The 20,692-nt window shown below is 44.0% G+C and overlaps 1 protein-coding gene across 1 annotated transcript; it reads right to left on the reverse strand.

Annotated features, from left to right (window-relative positions):
• Positions 1-864: 864 nt before the first annotated feature.
• On the reverse strand, positions 865-20,184 carry ILDR1 (immunoglobulin like domain containing receptor 1). Its single transcript, XM_085301475.1, has 9 exons — positions 20,125-20,184; positions 19,767-19,872; positions 16,478-16,648; positions 14,780-14,929; positions 13,576-13,695; positions 13,295-13,441; positions 8,644-8,775; positions 6,012-6,841; positions 865-4,974 (listed from the first exon to the last, which is right to left on the reverse strand). Exons 1-9 carry the CDS (start codon positions 20,182-20,184, stop codon positions 4,933-4,935), a joined length of 1,758 nt encoding a protein of 585 aa, XP_085157601.1. The 3' UTR covers positions 865-4,932.
• Between the last annotated feature and the right edge of the window lie 508 nt (positions 20,185-20,692).

Below are 20,692 nucleotides of genomic sequence, written 5' to 3' on the forward strand. Positions count from 1 at the left end.
GGGCACATGCTTCCCATAGCTTGAGCTTCAGGTGCCCACTGGGTCTTAAATCAGCCAACCGTCTGTATTTGGCACATATAACCACWGAGCAGGAGAGGGAGAGACAAAGGCTGCAACACTGTGCTACCAATAGCATTAGGTAAGGAAAAGGGGAAGACCTGAGGCATAAATTAAGCCTATTACAAGAGACCCAACAGACCTCTGTTCTTATACTCGTGATAGTGACTCATTTATTAGGCACCCGCCTTGTGAAGAGCTCAACTAGTATCTTCATTTATCAACCAAATAAAATTTTCTAAAATGCTTTTTTTCTCATGGAGCTCAAAGTAGTATAGAACTTAACAGTAACCATTCTCATTTTACAGACTTGGAAACCAAGGCAATGATTGCTTCAGTGACACAACCGAGGTCATGTCATTAAGGAGGGCTGCCAGTGGTTTCCTAGCCATTTTCCCACTCTCTCAGTGAACTATTTATTATCTGTTTTCTTAAAAAACAAATAAAAAGCTCTCCAAAATATGAAAAATATCCCTCTGCAAAACTTATATAAACAAACCATTTTGCATTTTTGTCCCAAAAAATAGTAACAAAAAATTCATACTAATCTCTAACAAGGTTAATTCCAAAAGTAAGCACAGAATTTTCAGTTCTACTTCTGGTGGAAACACTAAAAAGCAATTTATGATCTAGGAAGAACACATAAGAACAATTGCTTGAAAATTCTCATATATTTTAATTACACATTTGACAATCATTGAAGAAAATCTACACATTTGCCATCTGCTTTTACAGCTGGAATAACATTTGGAAGACCAGCACAAGTCACATTACTGGCATTAAGCTTAACAGAAATAGCAAGGTGCAGTCATTACTTGTGGGTGTTCATTTAATATAATCTCAAGTGTCATCCCTCTCCTATGTCAGGTCGAAAAACTAAAATCTCTAATCATATTAAGTGGTGTTTTAAATTGATGAGCTGCTGGAGGTAGTAACACAGATGGGACTTGGCTACCCTATGCAATAACACATACTGCTGAAGAGCTTTGCATTGTGGTTGCTATTACCACAAGGTAACTTCCCCCGACACACACACCAAGTTAGCCTAACTTTAGCTCATGCTAAAGTTAGTGTATCATGAATACAATCCCAGAGATAGCAACTGGGCTTTTCAGCACTTTCTACTGCCAAGCAGGCAATTGCCAAGAACCAGATCAATGATTACACAAGAAACAGCCCTTGCCCTCCATTCCTGGAACAGCATTCTGGAACAACAGGGTGCTCTGCAAATAAGCAAGAAAGCCAGATAATGCAAGTCCTTTCTTAATCAAAGAAAAATTACATGATTTTTATCTCTCTTTCAAATCTCTGGTGGAAAGCAGATGCCAGGAGCGGCATGGGCATCCTTATCTGCCCCAGATGGCATGGTTCCTTACTCATTATACTATTATTTTATTTAGGGTAGTCCCAAWTGCTATGAAGGCACTTTATATTCAGTGGTACGGAAAAATGCATTCTTGAGGGTAATGTTATGTTCCTTMAATTGCATGACAGGAACAACAAGTCTAGAATGGCAGTAACTGCCAAATGTGACACATACTCAACTTCTTTCACCACACATGGGCTGACATGTGAACATCAGCTCTTTGCAGTGGCTGAAAATTAAACATGAATATATTATAGTGTAGAAAGAACTAGGCTACACTACTTCCTACTGTTATTTCTTTTCAGTATGTAGTATTTGAGTTGCCTCTCTCCTTTTGAAAGTCAAAAGACCCTGTAATCTTACTGAAGGAAAAAAGTCCATATAGTATTGTGCACTGCTGTCACAATGACTTTCATTTGCAGCCAATTAAAAATAGAAATAAGCATTCAAAGTATAGACTATTCCCACTTTTCTGTCTGCTTGCAGTCGTGACACATGCATATATAAACTTCCTTTTTAATTATTTCACAGCCCACCAATTGGTATTTTATGAACCATATGGTCTATGGACCAGATTTTAGTAAACCTTGTACCATTTCTGCTTCCCTGCTGGATAAGCTAATCTACTTCTGTCTGCAATTTAAGAAGTCACAGAATTAAATCTGAGATGCAATCAATTTTCCATGAAGAGTTTTGTTTGATGTTTCCATAAATATGAACAAAGTGACTGAAGAGGAGCACAAGCATAGTAACAATAAAACTCTTCAGACTTCACACAGCATATATTGTGCAAATTTACACAATCTATAGTTAGCTACCCTAGCTCAATTATGGGGACCAGAGAAAAGAATAAAGATGGACAGTTCCTTCATAGGATTTGRATCAAAAACTTTGGATCTGTAGTTTGTATGCTCGTACTACAGTGGCATGCTTCAAYAGCTGCTGCTGTTAGACAAAGTCATCTAGGTTTTCTTGCTGTGTGAGGGGGACCTTGCTCTTGGGAAAACTTGCTGGACAAATACTAGGTTATACACATTTGTATGTGAAAGAGTGAACTCCTTCCCATGCTACCATCTTGGGATCTCAAATAGCATCAGTAGACTCTGCTCATGATGGAGAGAGGGGCAGTCCTTCCCTGATAGCTGGAAATTTGGGTTAGGCTGAGATGATAGGAAGAAGAGGTTTTCCTGCATAGATCTATAGGAAGCAAAGGAGCAAGTCTAATTCCAAGTCACCAATTCAGCTTCCAAGGGAAGAATCATCCAGATCCTGAATATCTACTACTAGCTGGCAAAGGGCAATGCAAAGTCAAAAGAAGATGCTAGTTTTGGAAGAAAGAGCCCCATATTTTCTATCACTGCAGAAAACTCCTCCGAAATTAAAAAAAAAAAAAATCCAACCATAAAACAAGGGATGTATAAAACTCTCAGAATGTTCAGTCCCATCACCAGCATGCCATTAAATAAGAATAAAAGTGATTCACAGTCAATGAGCTCAGAAGTCAGATTTGGGGGTGAWACTGGCTCTGCAAGTTCTGCAAACACACTTAATTCCCCATACATCAAGTGTAACTCATGAGTCTGTTCACATTGTTCACAGTTTGGGTCTAATGCAGTCAAGGACTGAGTTTATTACAGCCTCCCCTTTTTGAATTCCAGTTCTGGAATTGCTCTTTCAGCTCTGAAGGATCCATTTCATTCCTTTTTGTGCTAGCCAACAACTGCTGTCCAACAGCCCCTCTGTCTCCAACAAGTAGGCCTCTACTTCTGAAACAAAGCCTACTAGAAAGACTAGTAAGTCCTCCTGCTCTTTCTCTGTACACAGAAATCAGCACTATCAACCAAAGACCTGTAGGAAAGTGAGCATTTCCCATTATAGCCTTTGGTTGACCAACAACTGCTTCAGGTATCCAGCTAGAAGTATTTTCCCCAAGCAAGAAGTTTTCCATCATTGCCCAAAGAAAAGAATAAGGGGAGCAGACAAAATGCAAGCACCTCCAAGTCAGTCTTCCACGGGAAAGCATAAGCACGTCACCATCTGGGACAGYAAAGAACAAATAGTAGAAAGTGTCCCATCTGCTAGTGGCTGGGAAATAATCTATGCAGTATAATGATTGACCTTGGCCAATCACTMGTGCCTCTAGGTTACGAAATAACTCACAAGATGCTCCAGAAGTTCCACACAAAGAGTTGAGACTCATGAATCTAGTAAGTACTTTTGGAAAGTCAGTTTCCTATAGAGGCAGCCTGCATCCAACTACAAGGATGCAGGGAACATCTCTGCTTTTTCAGTCATTCTAATGAAAACAGTAGATGAACCACATCAAGGGGAAATGGCAAGTTCTCCTTAGCAACTGTTCTWACAGCACAGGTAAATTCTGTTCCAGTTGCAAGGTAACAGATAGGAAAACCTTGCAATATAGCTACAGCTCAGATGCACAACACATTTGGAGTTGGTATTATTGTTAGGGCAGTAGTAAAAGCGGTGACTGTAAGACTTCTCACGGAGTCCTTTATCCTACCCCATGTACACAAAAGATGGCACAGACAGCAAAGGGAAAACATAAAATGCRTGCAAAAGAGTACATGTCTCAGGAAAGATATATCCACCAAAGTCATGCTTCCTAGAGTTGAAGGAAATTCTAGTCCACAGTACCAGGAACACTAGTCATACCTTGCTCAGTCCCCGTGAGGACAGCCAAACCTTGTTAAATTCAGYCCTTTGAATTCGTAAATAAAGGCAAGGCTGGTTAAAGGCTAGCACAAGWACCTTTTACCACAAGTGGTTAAAGTATGGCAGAGTGGTTCAGTCAGTGACAGGTAGATGAGTTGGCAATTTTCAGGTGTGCTAGTGAGCCCTTATTAAGGCAGTCAAACATCCTTCTAACATTGTGGTTCTATTTGAGAGACAGGCTTACTGGGGTGAAAAGAAGTGACTGTCCCTTAACTATGCCACACAGCACAGCAGAATAAGCAAATCTTACACATTCTGAAGCACAGTGGAGGACTCTAGAAAGCTGTGCCTCACCACACCTCACTCCCAGGGAGCCAGACCAGATGACCTCCAGAGGTCTCTTCCAACCAAAATTATTCTACCATTCTGTGATTCTGCAACTCTGATTACCTGAGCCATTCACCAGTGAGCAACGTATAAAGGACCAGCGTTCTACAGACTGGGCTCCCTGCAGTGCCACAGCACCAAACAAGGACAACTGGTATGTTTCTTTAAAGGTTAGGAATATACCATTTATTCAATGCCACTAAAAAGTACACCATTTCCAACAGCCCATTGCAAACCTAAGTTTCCAGATCAAAGCAGGAATAAGAAGGCATTAGGTATTGCTTTCATGGGCACTAGACATAGATTCTTTAGAGTCACAAGTCTCACGGGAAACAACTTTATCTGTTTTTTTGCTTKTTGCCTGTCCAATCAAAAGCAGCCATCCCAGCCTACATGTTGAGACAGCTAAGAGGAGTTTGGTGGGAATCTCAGTTCTTTCAGCACTGACATTAAATGACTATGCTTCTTCCACTGCGGGAACTTCCTCTGTCCTGCAAGAGAAAATAAGAGATTCAGGAACATGGAAGGATGCCTAGAAACCATACGTCTTTCTGCCTGCTCTGAGCACCATAGTGAAACCATTCATACATACATCCTAGCTGAGACGAGAACTGCACTTCCTTCCAAAACTCAGAGGAGAAAACGGTAATCTGCAAAATACGGCTCTTTGAGAAGAGTTTCACCTAGTAAAATCCTGCATGTATGCGACACGGAATCACTTAAAAAAATGAGTTTTTTAAAAACAGAAGAATGGTAAGGGAAAATATACTGGCTAAGTTGACAACTAGCTATTGGATATGAAACCTTTTCACACTTTGGTTGCTACTTCATATCTAGTCCCTGTGTAAACTGAAATAAGATGAGCTGAGAACAATGGTTGTTCAATGCCATATAATGCATGTTCAGTGCTCAGGAGTCCCAACAAGCAAGTCAACCTCCTCCATCTTGGCCTGGAGGATCATGTTTTTCACTACTCTAGCCCTCCATGATCTTAAAGCCCATTTCATATAGCTTTAGGCATCTTACCTGAAAGCTTTTCCATATAAACCATCTTGGAAATACCACCGAGACACTATAAACGTTAAATGGTGGAGACTGATAATAGGAGAATTATGCACATATTAAACAAAGAAATTAAAAGTAAACCAAAGCTACAGAGGGTTGTAGAGGGGTTCTCTCCAGTGCTGCCTACTCTGGATGTGCTTCTCCCCAAGCAATGCTAGGAGAACAGCTTTTCTGACACCAGTGCATAGAGGCTCTAAGTAGGGACTGGAGGGCATGGGGGTGATAAGGGTGCTACTTTATTTGACTACTCATTTTGCCCCTGAACACACTATAGCAATGCAACATATGTCTGAAGGGAGGGAACTCAACAACCTTTTGATAACTAAGCTGCACAGGGCATCCAGCACTCCTTGCCCTCCTTCAGAAAGACAACAGGTTACAGAAAGTAACAATAATCCACCCTCACCCCACAAGAACCCATCTCTTCCCTTGGATGGGGAATCAGCAAAGAGAGCTAACTTACTGAGCGTGGCCCTCCCTTGTCTCTATGCTTGCTGTCCTGATCTGGGATGATATCTAGTGAGCGGTAACTTGGGGGTTTATCTTCTGGCCGGTCCCGAGACCGGCGGTGACGCTTGCGGTTCGCCACTGGGAGACGGACATGCTCTTCAGAGGAGCTCCATGACCCTYGCCGAGAAGGGGGAGAGTAGCTGTGCTGGCGGTGACCTGAGTTGTTGCTTCTCCTGGTGTGGTGCTGGTAGTCTTGTCTCCCTGTGGGCTGCTGTCTTGAGTCACGATGGTGGCTGGACCGCTCCTTGGCCTCTTCCGGGTAGAAACTGCTGCTGCTGCTGCTGCTCTTGCCCTTCTCAGCATGGTGCACAGGTGACACATCCCGTCTGGAGTGCCCAGGCCTGCCATTGTAGCTGCCTGTCCTCTGCCTTGGRGGACGCTCCTCTTGCTGCTGGTCCCAGGGCTCCCGACTGTAGGTGGAGTGAGAATCCCCACTGGGAGGCCGRGGCCACAGTCGATTTTCCCTCTTGTTCTCTGCTGAGGAGTCCCAGGGTTGGGGTGTGTGAGCACCTCTCTGGAGGTGTGAGGAGTTGCTGCTTCCGTGGAAGGAGGGGACAGGATCGATGAGCGGAGGCAGACGTATTACCCTGTGTTCCACAACATCGGAGCCTAGGGAGGAGAGCACGCTGGAATGCGGCACAGTCTGCTGTTGGCGGGAGGGTGGCAGGGGTTGAGATAGGTTAAGATTTTGGATTTCAGACTCCAGGTAGTCCAAGACACCCTTGTTTGAAGAAAGCGGACCTTGTGGCTGCACCAGTGGAATACTGCTGTGCAGGGACACATCTAAGGATGAGAGCACAGGACAATGCAGCAAGTCAAGGCAAAACAACAAAGAGAGGGCTCCTCTCCATAGATAATCTTGGCTGAAAACCTTTTAAGCATCTCTTCCCCACTGCAGATAGTCTCCTGCAACAGCCATGCAAGTTTCAAGCACCATAGGCAGAACATCTGCACTGCACAAGGTAAGGGGCAAAGTACAGTAACTGGAAAGCTGCAGCATTATCTGTGTTTTGGACAGCACAGAAGTAAGACATCAGTCACCCAGCAAACCAGGAAATCTAGCTGATATACTCAGAGAGAGGAKTTTTTCCCTACAGCATTGATACCAAATTTCAATTAAAAAAAATCAGAAATTTCATAGTGTTCTGCTTTCCTGTTATATCTTGTTGAAATGGAAGCAATACAAGTCAATACTACAGAAGAAGAAAATTTTGTATATATTAATGCATACACACACAGATGTACAGATTAAGCAGCAAATGAGGAAATTTCTTCACTAGGAAGCTGGTGTAGCACTGGAGAAGGTACCTGAAGAGGTCATGGAATCTCCATCCTTGGAGATTTCCAAAACTTGTTAGACAAAGCAATGGATGGCATGATCTAGGTTGGTGATGGTCTCGTTTTGAGCAAGAGTTTAGACTAGATGACCTTAGAGGTCCCCTCTGCCCAAAATTTATATGATTTCTAAGCTGATTTTAAATAACTTTAATGGAAAGTTAAGCACAAAAGATTTGATGACTATGAAAACACAAGCTGAAAAGACTGCCTGAAGAACTTTGCCCATTGTTTTCTGCTAGTGTGCACATGTCTTTAAGAAATTCCAGTGTTTTAAATCATGGTGACTTGGTCACCAGATCTTCCTAAAGAGAGCTGGTGTCTTAGCTAGAAAAAAAATGGTAACTGTAAAATTAACCAGCAGGCTAAAAAAGTGTATGCTCAAACACTTTGAATCCAGTATTCAAGACGTCTGCAAACTATTTCTTCAAACAATAGCTAAGACAAATCAGACACCGTATAAATCTGTGACTGCTGGATACTGATGAAAAGGTAATTTTAGATGGAAATTCATTAAAAATTATTTGGGAAGTTGTTATGCTGAATTCTCCTATTTTTCTTGGACAATTAAAAATATTACTGGCAATAAACTTTTTCTTTTATGTTTGATAATACCTCTTTCTCTAGAGCTTTAGACACTCCATCTTCTCTCCTCCATTAAGGTCACAAATAAATACCACTAATATATGTGATTTTGGGGGGAAATGTCTGGAAAATCCTTCCTAGTTCAGTAACGAGTCCTTCATTCTTTGGTGCATGCAGAATAAAGCTATTGCACAGAAGGCCATTTGCCCTCAAACATATGAAGACTAGACATTTGATAAGAAGTCAAACAAATTGCACTTCACTTGTCATATCAATTTTGGCTATAAGGAGTTGACCGTGACCAGCACAGCAGAACAAAGAGACAGTATCCTCCTCTACCACAGGAAGCAAGATAAGCTGGGTATATTTACCCTGCAGTCACTGTGGTGTAGCACAGATATACCCCACTTAGCACTAAACTACTTTACCCAGCACTGAGACTAGGAAAACACTTAAGACGGATATGTAGTATTTATCCACCCAGGTGGATAGTAYCTAAAACATACTGCAGATACAATAGAGCCAATATTGCTTTGGTCTGGTGTTCTGGAGAAACACCTTTTTGCTTTTGTGGTAGAGAAGCTAAAGCCTCACCGCCAAACCTCTGTGAGAAGTTACCAGTTTCTCATCCAGATTTCCCTCTGAAATGATGCCYGATGTCTCACCTCGTTGCAGCAGAGGGTTCAGCTGGTAAGAAGAAAGTTGAGAATTCCCATCACTACCTCTGTAGAACATGTTGGGTGACATCCAAGGTGCAAGTGCACGAGCCTGCTTCATGAAGCGATGCCGTTCCAGTGCTGGAAAAGAAGTAAGTTTACAGCAGCTATCCCTAGAGCACAGCCAGCAGAACACATACAGTACCATTTTGCTTGATACATTGTGTCTTTTGGATGTGATCAGTTATTGGAAAACAACAGAATGAAAAGCTCTCCATCCTATGACAAACAAAAAAGAGCCAGGGAAAGTTGCACAGCTTCAAACAGATACCTAAACAGAAGAAAAGGGTTAGTGCCAGATCTTCAGGGTACAGTTCCAGCAACTGGGATCAGCTGGCACTTTGATTAAGTACATAGCATATAACCAAATGGAAGACTTCTACCTGCCCACCTTTCCCATCATTACGAGTAGAGCTGCAGAAGGATGGGAGATAATGTCTTGTACAGCAAGATATACCACATTGCTTTCTCTCCTTAAAACTCTTTCAACTGGTCATTGATCCTTTTCCCCTTGGCTTTGATTTACAGCCAAACAAGAGCTTTTTTGTGCCTTTCATGTTGGCTCTGTCCAGATTATGTTTTCCACATCATAGTTAAAAACTTCCATCTTTGTCTGTCTGTTCTGCAAATAAAGCACCCAGAGATGCACTGTCCAGCTTCTCCCTTGCCAGCCTTTCAACCACTCTTGCCATCTCTTTCTAATTTATCTCGGTTTGAATGCTCAAATTAAATCCCTTAGGACAGCATGATCAAACAGGTAAGCAAACTAAATTTCCTGTTCTCAATGGCAATGTCCTGTGTACCAAGGGAGCAAAACCAATGGAAATTCCTCTCTCTTACTGGCTTCCTCCACTGCTAACTCCAGATCCTTTCTGATGGGGTCAGGCTCAAAGTCCACTTCACTTTTTACAGCTCTTCTGCCTCACCTCCTCTACAAAGACAACGTCACCATCTCTGTCTGCAAAATTACCAGTCATTGCTGCTTCTTTTGGGGGAAACACCTAAAATGATCACGTTACAGAAACTTACTACCTCTACTACAGACAATCAAAACTCAAGTTTATGAACAAGTAAATACTGAAAGTGCCAGACCTTAAAAAACATGACTGTGCATGTCTGTCATTGCTGTTTGAAGCTTTTCTGCAACTCAAACCTTTGCAAARTTTCTCTTACATGGCTTCTCTGGAGTCTGAAAAGAGGCAGGCTTTTACTGCTGTCTTTTCCCATGTCAGGTACTAACACAACATTCATGGCTATACATTTCAGGAGACAGACAGTAATGTAATTGTCTTTRAGACCTTTCCCCCTCTGATAAATCTGGCTGAATTTGGTTGCTGAAATTAAAAGCTATTGGATTGGAAGAGACAGAGCACAGACAGACCAATTGGCTGCACAAACCTTGCTTCTTTAAGAAACCAGGCTACAGCTAAGCTCCAATTAATTCTGTCCCCTGGGTTCATCTGCAGCAGGCAGTATTTAGACTGTATGCTCTTTGGGACTGAGCCATCCCCTTCATTTCATGTAGCACTCCTGCTGTTAAGAAGATKATATACATGTCCTCCTTTAGCTGTTTCACTGAATTTATATAGATCAAGACTGGAGCAAAACAGGGACTGCCCCTACAATCTACCATATCCTTTGCTTTCTCCACAGTTCAGGCAGCTCCCATTTGTTCTCCATCCCAAACTCCCCTCCTCTCTCCAGCCTGGCTCCAAACAGACTGAAAAACAAAGATGAAAACTTCAGGGTTTTAATCCTAATACTGTGATTTTTCTTCAGAGCACTGTGGCCTGAGGTATGAGCTTTCAAGTGTCTTATGTCAAACTTGCCTTCTTTTCTTTTTCTTTTCCTTTTTTTTTTTTTTTTTTTAAGGAGTTTTTAAGGAACCCTGGAGTTCAGGTTTCACACTTGAAGAAAGAGAGGAGCAAGGAAATGAAGAGAAATGAAAATAAGGGAAAGGCCTTATTGATTCCTCTCCTGCTCCTCCTATTATCACCTTGAGAATCACCTACAGGTTGTATCTGCTGAATGTGCATCTCTAGGTTTTGACTGCAGTCTTCCCTGAGCAGCAAAAGGCCCAGTACAGGGCATATCTACAGRTTTCCCTCCTCACGGCGTGAAGGCAGTCACTGGGACCTAAACCTTCACATCTGTCTGATTCTCTGGTCTCTCCTTTAAGCTGAACAAATGCATAATTATCCATGGACTTCCTATGCTCCATCATCTTCCCTTCCTTCCCCAGATAGCTTGCCTCCCAGTTTGAACCTGATACACAGAGCACTGAATTCAGTACTCTGATTTCTCATCTGCAGAACAAAGGTAACGTTGCAGATCTTTTCTGGGAATTCTTGAAAATATACTGAACTGAAAAATGTTAAATTCCTCCCAGTTCCAAAATTCACAACTGTTGTAAAAGTTTGGGAAGATGCCTCATTGTTTCCCCCAGCCATTCCACACTGAGAAAATTTTTCACCTTTGTCAGACTTTGCAGTTGCTGGGGCAAATCCAATTACAAAAATATACTTTCCAATTCAGTCAGACTCAGGTGCAAGTACATCCTATTTTGCACCAATTCATGCCTGGAAGAAATCCACAGGAGGGAAGTAGCTAACAGGAACCGAAGGTCATACATATATTTACCTTCATATTTGTACCAAGGAACTTTTCTCAGAGCTTTCCAGAGCAACATAATTGGCTTGCCCCAGGACATATTTAATATTTCTGTAACCTCACCTCTAAATTATGCAAAGAATTCACTCCTTTTGTAACTAGGTTCAAAACCATGTTAGTTAATGACCTGACTTTTAAAATACCCAGTGTTACCTTGCCCCAGTGGCATCTTTGCCTGTTCAGCAGATCTAGGCTACCCTCTAGTGGCTAATAACTGGGAAGAAATCAGCCACATTTAAATGGCTCTCTAATCCTAAYATTTAGTTGAGGATTTCCGCTTTTTCTTCAGTTGCATAGAACGGTTATTCCTCATGACTGCTTTTTAAGATACCTCCTGTCTCAATCTTCTTCTGCATTTTAAGGTCTCCTGTTCCTTTTCTGGAAACCAAAAAGTAAGTTAGAGGCAGGAAGAAGTGAAGAGAAGGTGCATTACAGCAACGGAACAGTCACACAGATCCCTTGCAAAGTGGATAGAGGGCAGTAGCTGGGATGAAAATTACAGCCAGAGAATTCAGCAGCCAGTCAAGCAGGCTTGACCGGTCCGTAACTTCTCCCATGAGCAGAGAGACCTTTTAGGTGTCCCCCAAGAATCTTTCCTACCTATCCTCAGTAGGAGAYAGGAAAGACAACACCAGTCTGGAGTGTGCTGTTATCTATTACAGCATAGAAAAACAAAAAAGAACTCACGCATATTCTGAATGCTCCTTTGCTGAAAACCAGGAAGCCTGGATGTATGAGTCTTATATATCTATCACCTCTGTCTCCCTCAAGGAAATTGATTTTTCTGCCAAGTCTCCATAGCCTCCTCACAACCAAACATTTCACTTGGGAGAACATAAAATACCCAGAAAGTGTTTTGTTTGGTTTTGGTTTTAGCAAATGAGAGGGATACTCTGTTCACTCTTTGCAATGGCTAAGCAAATTAAGCTTAAATCTAAAACTCTCACAGTAGGTTCTTTCAGCTCTTAGAGAGGTTGCAAACATCAAGGTATACCACAAAACTCTTTGCAAGCAAAGGGACACCAAAACCACAGATACTTGTTCACAAATCCCCTCTTTGCAGCACCTAGGAAGAACTGGATGATTTCAGTGACAAGTAAATGTCACTTGTTGCATTTTGTTCCTGTTAGAGCATGTAAAATACAGAGGGCTATTCCAGTTTGCGTCACTGCAGAACTATGAAATTTCAGGTACAAGAACACAGAGGCTAAACAACTCCAGTAGGCAGAATTCCAATGCTATGCCTGGCTGGCTCTATTAACAGAACAGGCACCGACTTCAGAATCTTTATTATTGCTGAAAACTATGCAAAACTCTCTTGACCCTCAAAAACTCAGAAAGCATTTGCAGAGCTGACCATCAAGACAGACCATCTTCCTCCTTTCTTTCTCCTCCTCCTTCTCACCAAACAAAAAGTGAACAAACAAAAACTCTTTGCTTGTAGAAGGAGCAGGTCTGAAATACTCACAAGACAGAAAGTCCCGATTTTTACAGAGGTACCTCCCAGAGCAGCACATTGCAAGGCTAGGCCAGTTTGGAGAGCAGCATCATGATAATGGGAACAAGGCATACAAGGCATTCGCTTGCCTCCCTCAAATSCACAGGCAGAAGAACCACAGTAGAACTGGGATGAAAACAGTCCAGAGCTATTCACATGAGGCCATGCTCTGGATAATGTGAGAGAAGCTGGCAGTAAGCTGTGAGTGGGGAGAAACTTCTGAAAGTAAGACACAGAGCTCCATAGGAGCAGGGTTGGATCCACACATCCTAGTTCCCCTTCTCTATTAAGTTACATGAAGGTTACATTGGCCAGAAAGACATCTCAATCTTCACATTGAAACACAGGGAGAAATTGGAGCACAGCAAGCTGCATGTCAAGCTTTTGCCTTGACAGAAGCCATGGTTGGACATATACTTGCTTACACCTCACCTTCCTGGTTACAGCAGCACCGTGTTGGGCAGCAGACGCATGGGATGTGGCAGCAGCAATACTGGGGGCAGCACTGGCACCAGCACACTCCAATCAGCAGAAGGAAAAGGAGTCCACCAAGGATGATAAGGAGTACTGTGAGCCAATCTATGAGGGAAAGAGAGAGGAACCTCATATACCAGTAACCAATAAGTTACTGAGCACCTCTCTACCCAGAAGACATCTTGGGCTGGGAAGGAAGAGAACAGGGGACACTCAGGGGACAGACCACAAGCACTTACGGAGAACAATTAGCTTAACTTCCTTGTCCGGATCACCTGATGTATCTCCTGGTGCTTCCACAGTGCAATAATACATGCCATGGTCCCACCACATAACCTCGCTGATGGCAAGGTCTGCCCCTGTGGGAGAGGGATACAGAGGGTCAGCGGGCTCCTCAAGACTAGCTCTGTTTTCAGGCCTCACTGTAAGATGGCCCTGTGCTTGCAGGYGACATACTGTACTGTATTTTCCCTCTTCCAGTGGGCAGCCATCACTTTCAAATGAAAACAACTCACTCCCATTTTAGTCTATGGAGAACTCCTTTAAGTACCATTAACTGCTCATCCCTTTTCTCTTTGTGTTGCTTGAAGGCAAAGTAACTTACACGTGGGGCTAATTCTGTGTGGAATGAAATAGCAGAGCACTGCTGGGTGATGGATTTTAACAGAAATCTGCTGCTTCTGTTGCTGCCAGCTCCCAGCATTGGTTTCAGAGTACTGTCAACCTCACTGGCCAGCAGGGTGCCTCACTAACTCCAGGAAAGACCAGGAAACCACTACAGTGTATGCACCTCTTTCTAAGCTCGCATTTCATAATATTTCCCTCCTTCCTCTCCTCTTATCAAGAAATCACCTTGTCGTTTTTGCATGCAAAGGAGCTGGAGCAGAAGAGTTTCAGGGAGCCGCATCAAATAAAACAGAAATAGAATAAAACAATTATACAATAGAAGAAAGATGCCTAGGATGTTTACCACACTTAGATGTAACACAACCTCACACCTTAAAGCTGTTTCAGGTTAGGCCATGGCACACTGAATATGGATCGCTGTACCACATTGGGCCAGCTAGTCTAATAACTCTTTTCTGACAGTACCAATAGCTATTGCTTCAGAGACAACAGAGAGCACATATTGCACCTGGGCAAGTATTCARTATTTCTTAGAGGAAAGAATTGTTTTCTAGCCTCTGGGCTCTTCAACTCGCCTCTGCACTCTTCAGCGATATGCTCAGGTATCCTCAACTCTGTCTTAGCTTGCAGAGCCTTCAACACCCTCAGGCCAGGGAAAGCAAATCTGGCCCCTCACGACTCTTGCTCCAATGCCACCTTACAGAATATGTAAGCTACAAATGATATTAGCCATGTTCATGCTTCTCTACACTTAGTAGGCCCAGATATTAGATAGTTACTGGGTTCACTGCCTGCCTGAGAAGTTGTGTCACTTACGGTTCTGAATGGTGATCTTCCGTTGCCTGTAATCGATGCCCAGTACAGGCTCGTTCTGCCCATATTTCTGGATGACAATGCGCACCTTTCGTTGGCTGTCATTGCAGTCATCAGACGGATCTTGCCCAAGAGCTAAACCAGCCTGGTATGCTACAAACACACATCATCAAATCAGAAGCCAGAAGTTTTTTTTCATGGGTCCAATTTCTATCCCCTTGTAAACAGAAGAAAAACTCTTAAATACACATGTACATCTGTTTTGGTTTAGTAACACAAACTATGGCTTCAAAACAGCAAGAGCAACTCTGGAGTACTTAAAAGCAAACAGAAGTGGAGCCACAGAAATGACAGAGATTTTGAGAATGCAAAAGCTGCAGAGGAGATGGCTCCTGCACTCACAACTGAAACAATGACAGTGGAAAGAAGTTGATGACGGTAGGCAGGAGGGCAGCTCCTTGGATGAAGACAAACAGCAGGGAAAAAAGTCACACAACTCATTAGGACTCCTGGAGCAATATCAAAAAGCATTTTTATTTCAAAACCAAATCTCTAGACACATATGAACTGGTGTAGGACCCACTGATGTAGCTCCCACCTGTACTCCATTATGTTGTTCATAAAGACAGAAAAGAATCCATCGTTTGAATCCACCTCAGGATTATGTGTAGACTCGACAGAATTAATGAACGATTAGAGGCAATTACTGTGCATTACTCCTATGAGAGACTTGCAGCAAAATCTAACATTGAATCACTAGGCATTTGGGAGATGAAATTTGGAGAGATAATTCATACAAACACTCAGCATTATCCTTAAAGGGCTTGCAGTGAAGAGAGGAGAGGACAAAGCTTGTTAAAGGCCTCCATGCAGCTCTATCTTCAATGTATCATGAAGAGCAGGATCCAGCTAGGCTGAGATTCTGACCTTCATGCTTTCTATCCCTGTTAGGGGCTATTAGCTCAAGTGTAGCCTGAACTCAAAGCACTAACWCTCTGCTGAAAGTAGTGGAGCCTGGGATCCATCTGCTCATGGACTTGGTAACATGCCTACCTAAGCTGTCTAGACTGCATGATGGAGAGCTAGGACACTATGGCACCAAACAAGCCCAGGCTCCCCACTTTGAGCTCAGTATTAAGCGTACAGTTAAGCTAAGATACGGCAGCCTAAATATACCTTAACAATCATTTTAAACACTCCTGAAACAAGGCCACAAACACTAGAATGTCTGCACACAAAGTGCTATCACTTTCAGGTCTTTCTGCCCTCCAAAATGCAGGTGTTTCTTCTACTTCCTAAAATCAATAACAACTAGTCACTGGCCACTAGCKCCAACCATGAGCCCCATCATGAAATCACAAAATCCATTTGTTGCAGGGTCCTTGCTTTCTGCTTTGGCAGAACGTAGGGTCGCAGGTTTGACATGTGCCAAAAACGGCAGAGCTTCCTGCCTCCCAACCTGATGACAAAGAGGACAGATGGTCTGCTTTGGCTGAGATTTCTCCAATACAGTGACATAAAGCCTTGATACCACAAAGGAAATGACATCTCTGCCCTCTTTTGTTGGAGCCCAGGGAAGTACCACCACCTGACCCGGTTTATGTGCAGAAAGAAATCAAAAGTGTACATTCCCCAGTAAGTCTACCTTCCCCACGCTTCCATTTAAAGAGGAATTCATTGGAGAACAAACYTGACACTCACAGGCTGAGTAGTAGTCAAAGATGGGATCCTTGCAGAAGGATTTGAAGCGCCAGGTCACCACTACATCCTGCAGCTGTGCTGAGGTGCTGTAGTCACACCTGAGGACCACACTAGCAAACAAGGTGGTGTAACGCTCAACATCCTGAACTGTTACCAGCAGGGAGAGGCAACCTGCAAACAAGAACACAGAAGACAGTTGGCTGGCAGGAACAGACATCACATCACAACTTTCATCCCGGACTGGACCAACAACAGAAGTACGTCTCCTTTGGCCTCATGTAGAACTTGTACCCAGAGACCTCACATTGCTTCACAAACAGTGTGTGAAGCGATGTCTCACAAGCCCTCTGGTGAAGCTGTGCAGATGAATCCTGGTTAGGATGCAAGTCCTGTCTCTCCCTGACAGAGCACAGCTTGAGCTATCCACCTGTCCTATTGACAGAATTCTTTCCTCTGAAGCAAYTGTTACTAGATATTACGTAGCACATCACTCATACTCTACTCTACATGGTAGAATTGTCCCTCCAGGCTGTGGGAGATAGTTCTTTGGGCCAAAAGTGCGCAGAAGGGAATTGCCTTGCTTGTCATCCCAACCAGATAGGTTCTGCAGTGCTATCTGTTATGTGAACATCTAAATGAATTTTGTCAAGGTCTTGCTAAGATAGCCCTCAGAATGTTACCTAGTGGTGTCYAGGATGAAGACAATACTACTTTTGGGCTTTAGCATTATAGTTCCACTTAATCTTTATATCACTTTAGAATAACAGACATCAATTTTCCCCTTCCCCCCYTTTTTTTCTTTCTTTCCATAAAGCTCTTGTTTTTTACTTTCTGACCTCACCTGTAACAGCCTCCACAGCATTTTCTATCCAAGTACAGCATCCACTGAGCAAGGTTTCACAAAGTTTCTTATAAGATATACATTAGTTTAGCCACACTCCAGTGACACCTCTATCTTGTTTAAACTTTGATAACACAATAAGTTGTGCTTGTCATTAACAATAGCAAAGTTATCACTCATTGCCCTTCGATAAGGCAATGCAAACAGTGCTAAGTGAGTATAGGATACACTCTCCGGAGTACACCCCCAAGAACAGGACAGGGTTTGCAGTGCCATGGTAAAACGACCCTTAACTGGGGTGCATGACAGTGGGAAAGGAGGAAAGGAAGGTGGAAGGTTTGGAAAGTGCCAGCTGAAYGGGTGATCATGAACTAGCATTCATTTCTATTGCGTCTTTAAAAATCTTCTATTCATTCCATGTTTCGAGGATGACAGCAAGGGAACCGGGGACACTGCAGTATTATCTGGATCACATCTGCAAGCGCCATTCTTTCAATGTCCTTTTAGGTTGTGTCTCCACAGTATTCTCCAGGCAAATATGAGCTTTACCCATCCACAGTCTGTGCCAGGTGGAAACTATATAGCTACAGAGGTGCAATACTGCCTCAACAAATATTTCTGCAGTAGGATATGTCAATGCTGTGCTGCTCAGCTTCTGGTTTGAAACTCTCTTGGCACATCAACTTGAAGTACAGGCAGAGCAAACTCATTTGCCTGAAAAATGCCACACAAACAAAGAGAGGACCAGGGTAAACTCCAAATCTAAGACTCTTCTGAAAAAACCCCACATATACACACACACACAAACACAGAAATATCAATGGCCATGCACAATTCTAGCAAAAGCAAGGCTGTCTAGTTTTCACAGTGCTGTAGCAAGGCAAGGTCAAGACTGGTGACAGTTACAGTGGTTCTTATTTAACTACACTGCACTTCAACACATCTTGTTTCATCTGAGGTTTTCACTGTGAAAGAGCTAACCTGCAGTATCTTACTGCAGGAAAACACAAATGAACGCAAAATCCAAACCCTCAAAAGACTGACAAAACCTTGATCTCATTGGAAAGCAAACAGGTCTTTCCCACATGAATTATGAACTGCCTAAACTCATGAAAACAGAACTGATTTTCCATGAGTTTGTTACAACAACATCTCTCAGACAAGAATAAAATACTCAAAAATCACCACGTTTTTTTCACTTGCAGAAACCAAAGCTCTTTATGAAGGCATTCATTGTCATTACCTCTGTTATACCAAACACTGAGAGTTAAAGACACRTTCCCCGTTTTTTAAAGAGGTTAAAAACTTACTGTTCCCACTGGATGGCAATCAGATGTCTTAGCATTTCTGATGTTTCATGCTAACCTTCTCAACCAAGATCACAGAAGACAACTGAAAAGCTGAGAAAATAAGGAAGGTTCCTAAACTTGAACTGCATTCTTCTACTGCATTSTGCTGCCCTTCTTTTCTGCTTGGAAAGAATGAAATCGGGCACTACCAATCTAGTAAGTCATCATTACCTCTGATCTGTGACTTTGTATTGAAAAGACACTGATTTTCAGACCAAGTGAGGCCAGTTTTAGCTTATGAGAACATCATGYAGGAATGGGGCTGCCAAGCAAGATAACCAAGAAGTATACCTCCCTATTATTTTCCTTCCTTTATTGGTTCTCTGCAAGAAACTGAACATCTAAAGCTAAATCATCAGCAAGGACCCAGATATCCAAGACCAAAATGATCACTCCCGAGAGCAGATGAGGAGCTAGAGGAAAGGAAATGACTATGCTTGCTGAAGGCCATCTAYGGACATCAAGGGGAGCTCCTGTTTCCACACAGGCATGTTTCTACCAACCACCAAAGCACTGCAACTTCGCCAGATCTCAAAAGCAGCTGAGGATGCGCAGCCCCAGCAAAAGCTGGGGTTAGCACTTGTGACGAGCCATCGGGGAGTCCCCATGCTTCTTCCTGGTACTCAGGTCCAAACCAGCCCGGCTGCACGCAAGCAATGCAGGCGGCGAAACCTCTTCCCCTCCACCTAGGAGAGCAGCGAGCTGCACCTTGGCGGGTGGCGATATCCTCCCTCTCTGAGAGCGGCCACCGGCACGGCTTTGGGGCCACGCTCAGGACACCCTCCGCCCCAAACCTGCCCTGGCCCGGGACGGGGAAGGAACAACACGGGACCCAGCCACCCCTTCCGCGGGCCTCAGGGCCGCCGCTCCCCCCGCCGCGCCGGGCCGAGCCCCGGGGCGCCGCGGCGGGGCCGCACTCACCCGCCGGCAGCCAGGCCAGCAGCAGCAGCGCCCGCCGCCAGCGCCCGCGCGGGGCCATGGCGCGGCCTCCTCCGCCGGGGCACGTCGCGCCGGGCCACCCCGCCGCGCCCACAGGCCCTCCCCTTCCCGTGGTGGCACCTGTCCCAGGGCCGGGCGCCTCCCGCGGCCCTCCCCGCACCTTTCCCCGTCGCCTTCCGGCCCTCGCCGCTCCCTCGCCGCCCCACCTCCGCCCGGGGCCCCGCAGGCGCCCCCTTTCCCCTCGCCAACGCCCGGCGCCGGGGCGCCTTCCCGGGTCAAAGCCCTGCGCGGGAGTCGGCGGGGGRAAGAGCGTGCTTACGCGGGCTTGTTTTTTCAGGCGCTCTGAATGCAAAGGGTGACTGACTGGCCAGCTTTTGCCAAGTTTTTCCTGTGCAGGAGGGGGAAAAAAAAAAGCGTGGAGATTTTCACACGTGAATTTGGAAGAGTTTTCAGCCCTTCTTGGAAACAGCAGGATACAAGAGAGAACTTTAATAATCGTGGCCATTATAATTTCTGACTGAACCATTCACTGTTGCCTCCGACAGAGTTGCTAAGGACTGGATCGTTAAATTATTCATTAAACGTCCTCATATATCCTGGCTCTGTGCAGCACCACGCGCCTTTGTATTGCACGCACGCAAAGCACTCTGCGTAGACACTGCCCTTCACGACGTGGAGACCCTTCTCTCTTTAACTCGAGGGATGGACSTGACCTCAAATGCTTTCCAGGAGATGTGAAGATGTAACACAGATGTAAACGTGCACTTTTTGTGTGAGCTCAGTTTTCCTTGGAACTACGATGTGATCTATCGGTGGGGCCCCATGGGAGCAATGCTTTCCTACTGTGTGGGCCCAGCGAAGCTGAAACAGGTTGAGTCCGTCAGACCGCAAAGCTCATCTTGTTTTAACAACCACAGCTCAAAGCAGTGAGGATGGGGCCCACCAACGTCCTCCAAGTACTTCAGGAACGTTTGAAAATACCAGGACAAAGACAAAAAAAAAAAGGCAGACACTTTGGGGGATTAATTTCACTTTCCTGTTTAGTTTGGAAAAAGGTCACAAGAGTGGTCAAAAGGGATTTTATTT

This window comes from Rhea americana, unplaced genomic scaffold (assembly GCF_003343005.1).
Source record: "Rhea americana isolate MKP2758 unplaced genomic scaffold, rheAme1 scaffold_177, whole genome shotgun sequence".
NCBI lineage: Eukaryota > Metazoa > Chordata > Aves > Rheiformes > Rheidae > Rhea > Rhea americana.